This window comes from Oryx dammah, unplaced genomic scaffold, assembly GCF_014754425.2.
Source record: "Oryx dammah isolate SB20612 unplaced genomic scaffold, SCBI_Odam_1.1 HiC_scaffold_23, whole genome shotgun sequence".
Taxonomy (NCBI): Eukaryota; Metazoa; Chordata; class Mammalia; order Artiodactyla; family Bovidae; genus Oryx; species Oryx dammah.
Window position 1 is genome coordinate 85,490,219 of NW_024070207.1, and position 6,042 is coordinate 85,496,260.

The window sequence follows — 6,042 nt, forward strand, 5'->3', positions numbered from 1 at the left end:
TGATGCATACACCTCACACAGCAGGGAGAAGCCTATGAAGCCAAGTTTGTATATACAGACAACATTTCCCTGCCCCATATCCCTGTCTGTTGTTTGGCATAAAGAAGCATCCTGGAGGGACCTGAGTTCTTTCCTAATCAGAGCAGATTTACTCTTACTCACATCTTCTCCTATTCTCATTTGGTTCTGTGCATCAAAATATGTATGCTAAGTGATTTTTGGTGCCCTCTTAGTCTCTGAATAAGTCAGCTGGCATACTGGGAAGTGCACTGGGCTAGGAGTTTGGGTGGATAACTTCTAGCTCTGTGTTGACATGACATTATCAAATCTGAACTATGCACCAATTGCTAGGTAGAATTTTAATTCAAGTGTCAAGGGAGTGGTTCTTTCAGCCTGGAACTAAATCTGCCATCATCTTCCTCAGCTGTATTTCCTCTCTCATCCTGTGCTAACTCTCCCAGAGCACTCAGTCCATAGTGTAGCCACTGTCAGTGTTTTCTCAGTCTCCATTATGTTGTGTGCACCTTGAAAAAAGGGGCCATCTTCTTTCTTATGATGCAGTTAGTGTTGCCTGGCAGTGTCTGGATATGTGGGCACTCAAATATTCTCTGAATGAAGGATCTCTCCTGTTTCTGTGTGAATGGATTTGGATATATAGCCATAATGAATGATTGAATCTTACCTCTCCAAATGCATTTGGCTAGCTTTTAATGTGGTGTAAAATGCCTCAGCATGTATATGAGAAAAGTATTTTTATCTTGATACTTGTAATCCAATTTGCTTAATCTGCAACATGAGGTTTTAAAGACCTCTTTTGGTTACAAGTATCTATGGCTCATTTCCCCCACCTCCAAACCCAAATACCATCCCTCATCAATCAACTCGACAACATGTTGAAATAAAGAATAGGTTAGGAATGACACTTCCAATCAGAGCTTCTCTGTTTCAAGGGATTGAGCAGGGAACTGCACCTGCTCAGCATTAAAGAAATCCTCCACAGGACAACTGGAAGAACTGAACGAGGAGGCACAGATGAAGGCTATGGATTAAATGTTTCTCGTTAGCTCCAGGGAACATTCCTTACTCACAATAAAAAATTACACTTGCTTCCTTTAGTTTCACCCCAACAAATTTATGGGGATATTGTCTAAGTTTAAGATGCACAATGTGATAATTTTCATACAGGTGTATGTTGTAAAGCCTTTCCCACAAGATATCTTATCCCATAAGATAAAGGCACACCTCTTTCCCCTCACATAATTAGCATTTTCTTGTTGTTGTCACGGTGAGAACATTAATGATCTACTCTCCTAGCAACTTTCAAATATACAAGAGAGTATTATGCACCATAATCTCCATGCTGTACCTTAGGTCCTTGTAACTTACTCATCTTACAACTTAAAGTTTGTACCCTTGGATGAGCATCATCACATTGTCCACCACCATCAAACCCCTCATGCCCATTTTTGTTTTTATAGTTTAATGGTATTAGATTGAGTCACTTAAAGAAAAACACAATTTGAAAGGGAGAAATGTTGCTTCTAGAGAGCCACAGTTTTACTGGTCATGGTGATGACTGAACAAAATAAAGAATAGTAGTGCAAGGAGTAAGTGTGGGTAGTTGGGCACCACGCTTCCAACTTATTGCTCTAATACCAGGGGAGGGGAAGAGAATGGAAATGAAAGAGATCAGGATATATCTTACTTCATTCATTGTTCCCCTTTAGAACATCCTCAGACGTTTATCCTGTTAAATCTAGCATTAGTCTTAAATTCATGACTTGGGAAGAGATCAATATGTACGACCTTTGCTAAAACTCATGCTGAAAGTAAATTAATTAATTAATTAATTAATAAAGACTGTAAGGACTGTCAATACAGTTTTTGAGCTAGGACACTTTAAAAAATTCAGAGAACAGTGATAAGAGATAAAGGCAACATGAAATTTTTTATTGTGAAAATACCAGCCAGGTGAGCAATGTGACATCATCTCCAGTTTCAGATAATCTTTGATTTTTTATTGGTTAAAGATAAAACACAGTTTTTTAACGTTACTTCACGAAATTCACTTGGGGATGCAGAATAATAGGTGTGGTCCTGGTCAGACAATTAAAGATATAGGTTCAGAAGTGTATGTTTCTGTGTGTGTGTGCGTGTGTGTGTGAGTGTGTCTGTGTAGGGAAACTACCAAGGCAGATGGTTTGAAGAAATTTGAATTATATAGATCTTGTAATTTATCTTCTAACCTTGGGTAAAGGGCAAGTATCTTTTTCATGGCCCAAATCTAACTATCTGTGTACATGTTTGGACTGAGCTCCTCAAAGGGACATTGCCTGTAGCCCAGGGCAGGGAGTCCCTGGGGAGCAAGCCTAGCTGTGACTAGGCCTGGACGGCAGAGGGCGCATCCATGACCGAGGGGTTCTCCTCCTCAGGGGCGTCATTCTTCTTGGCCACAGAGACAGAAGCAGGTGTTTCAGTGGAGCTCTCCCTGATCTTGCCCTCTCCTCCATCGGAATCCTGTCCCTGGGTGCCAGGCACTTGCTGTGGGTGGCAGCACGGGTTTTTGGAACAGCAGGATCCATAGCGTGGAGGGGGCCTCTGTGGCAGATGGCTGCTGGGTTCGTGCCTGCTCTTGCTGTGCTCTGCCTCCAGCTCCTGCGAGATGCCGGGTGAGCATCTTGGACTAGGAGTGGTGCCTCGGCCCCTAGGGTGACTCAGCAGGTAGCTGGGGCCCAGACCCCGCTGAGGATGCCCCTCTTGCCTTGTGTTGGGGCGGACCCAAGCTGCTGGTCTGACTGGGGGCCGCTGGTGGTAGCCAGGATCGATGGGTGGTGGGTCACAGATGGGGCCCTGCGGGAGGGGCGGGAAACACCTCAGTCGTTGGTCTTGGGAATGGCCAGGCAGAGGGCGTCTGAGGCCCTGGGCCACAGTGAAGCCTTCGCCACTGCCCTCGCGTTCATCAGCATCACCTTTCTTGCTCTTGAGACCTCGCAGTGGCGGCGCATGGCTGTGGATGCTGAAGCCCCGGTAGATGCTGGTGTGGCGGGCAGTGTAGGGGCTTCCCTTCAGTGGCGCGCCGGCTGGCCCAGTCACGTTAGCAGCCTCGGTGCCCCGCTCGCCCTGCACCACGTCGAACTCCACCGTCTCACCGTCATCCACGCTGCCTCGGTACTTGCAGAGGTTTATCCCAGTGATGACCATATGGTGAACAAACACATCTTCCTGGGTATCATGCCTGCTGATGAAGCCGTACCCTTTCTTCTCCTTAAACCACATGACAGAGCCTAGGACCCTCTTAGCGATGACATTCTTAGGCGCCTTTCCCTTGGCGCCTCCGATGGTGGCCTTGGGGATCCCATCCCCGCTGAGGTGGCCTGTGTCTAGGGCTAGGTTCTGGTTTCTGCCTCTCAAGGATGCTAGGGATTTCCACGCAGCGTGAGGACAGCAGGAAGCGGCCACGTCTGTGAGGGTGGCCTCTCCCGCCTCACTCATCAGGTCATCCTTGCTCTCCTTTCTCCAAGAATCAGAGGGAAATTTGTCCTTCTGTGGTTGGAAGGGTGGGAGGGGGCTCGGGATAGAGGCAAGAACCTCTCTCTCGGAGGTTTGTGGGTTAGGGCCAAGGGCTCTCTGGATTTAGTCCAAGAGTTTTGGAGAAGCCTGTGGCATCTCCTGGGACAACCGGGACGTGGACCAAATAATGGGTGCCATAGTGCTGGTGAACTCTCGAGGGGTAGTGGTGGGGTGGGGCCTTGAAGTAGCTTGAGCTAGGGGGAAGGGGGTGTGGGGAAAATATACTTTGCCCAAGCCTTCTGCCACCACATCATAGTACTCCTGCTTCACGACAGAGAAGGAGGCACACTTGAAGCTCTAGGGAAGGACCTTAGCACCCTCTTGCTTGCCTGAGTGGATGTGAGGAAAGGACCTACTTTCCACTCCTCTTCCTTGGTTGGGGAGATTCACAGCCTTCTAAGGGCACTCGCTCAATATTCTCTCACAAATCTCTGATCCTCTTCCGATCCCTGGGGAGCCCATTGTGTGGGTCAGGCATTTTGTGTCACTTGAGGCAAGAAGACAGCCGCATGATTTGAAGACCAATCAAAGAAACCTGCTGTGGGTTTTGCCTGTTTGTTTTGTTTCTGTTTCCCTTCTGAAGGCCGCCAGGCCTAGAAGGCTAGTGCTAAGAGGACACTGATGTAGCGCATGTTTATCTAGACTAGTGTTATGATTGTGTTGACCTAAAACTAATAGACTGCCAGGGATTGCTCCACCAAAAATGAGTTTACTCTAGATAAACAGAGAATTGCAATTCAGGTGTACAACCATGGTGAGCTACACACAAACTTCCCTAACAGGGAGAAGATAATTCTTTCTTTGAAAGAATGGGGAAGTTAGGAAGGCTGCACTAAGCAAAGTGTCCATGGGAGACTGAGGCTTTGAAGTATGGTGGCTCTTCATTCACTGAGTCCTGACAGTCTCTATTTGGCTGAGCTCCTAGCACGCAAGAAGAGGAAGGCTTTCTTCTTCATGCTGGGCTCTGCTGTCATGTCTGAGAGCCCTCCCTTCTGGCTTCCCAACTCTATCTTAATGGAAGTGTCTCTTTATTAATTTTTACCCTCTCCCCTTTGATCAAAATATTTCTCTGAAAGCATCACTGATCCAGAGTTAGATTTTTTCAGTTTCAGCAGCTTTCTTCCAACCCCCACCCACCCTCCTACCCCCCAAGCCCTCATGCCAGAAAAGATCTCTCCTGTGCATAGCATCCCATGTTAGACTAAAAGTGCAGAGTTTGAAAGTGTTTTGAAGTCACTTTAGAGTAAGAAGGAGGGGCCAGAGGGAGAACTCTCAGGCACTTTTTCTCTAAAGTTCATGTTTTCAAGATCATAGACACTGGAGATCACATGAAGCATCATGCCCCCATCACAGTTTTGGCAGACAACCTTTCAAGAGACATACTCTGAATATCCTGGGAAGGCTGTCTTATCAGATATCATGTCTGCTGCCACTTCAGAAAACCTTGACTCTCAGATCACTAGGTACTGTGCAGGTCCCGTCAGGAGGGGTGCTTTCTTTAAGTGTGTCATGTGAGTCCAAGTGTCTATTCCCTGGAGCTTGGTGGCCCAAGGGCTGGCTAGGAGTACCTGATAGGGGCCTTTCCAGCAAGGTAGAGGTTAGTCATTCCTGAGGTGTTTCTGCCAGTAGATGTAACGTCCCTGTTGCAAGATGTGTTGAAATATCAGAGGACCTCTCCTCTTCTCAGTGGTGGGTCCAAAGAGTGAGGAGCCAAGTGACTATCCTGTGACTGTCTCAAAGGGTAAGAGTTTATGTGTTCCAAACACAATGGATCTGTGATTCAGAAGGACCAAACGGCAATGCTTTTGGCCAAGGTAATTGGAGGGCCTCCACAAATCTAGCCAACTGAGTCTTAATTATGTCATTAAACCAGACTAAACCAGAGGAGGTCAGGTCAGCGCTGAGAAAGTGTTGTAAAACTAGCCAAATGGTGCAGACTTGTGGAAGTAACTAACCAGTAAAATGGGGTCCTTGTTGCAAACTTGTGGAAGTAACTAACCAGTAAAATGGGGGCCTAGATCATTCTAAAGTTTGAGAGGAGTTACCTGGATAGGGATAATCTTTTCCTAAAGTACTTTAGCCACAGAAGAGGCAGTAGCCTGTCTGTAAGGAAAGGATAAGGTCCAATGTAAAAACACACTGACTGTGACTTAAACACATCCACGGTGTGGGGGAGGTTGTAAGGAATCCTACTTTCAGTGCCTGAATACTCCACTGAGGACGTTTAAACTGTCCAGGAGGAGTGCAGCCAGTCTTCTCTGTGGTGGATTTTGGAGAAGTGGGCCACGTGGTTTCAAAGATGATATACAGCTAATAATAGCTAAGCTGATACAAGCATGATACACATCATACACTGTAAGGGAGCTACATATGAAAGAATAGGAGAGCACCACGCACCTGTTGGAAAAGACCCTGATGCTGGGAAATATTGAAGGCAACAGGAGAATAGGGTGACAGAGGATGAGATGGGTC

At 46.6% G+C, this 6,042-nt stretch overlaps 1 protein-coding gene across 1 annotated transcript; it reads right to left on the reverse strand.

The window, feature by feature from the left end:
* Nucleotides 1–2,379: 2,379 nt before the first annotated feature.
* On the reverse strand, nucleotides 2,380–3,492 carry LOC120881647 (Y-box-binding protein 3-like). Its single transcript, XM_040265328.1, has one exon. It carries the CDS (start codon nucleotides 3,490–3,492, stop codon nucleotides 2,380–2,382), a length of 1,113 nt encoding a protein of 370 aa, XP_040121262.1.
* Nucleotides 3,493–6,042: the final 2,550 nt, after the last annotated feature.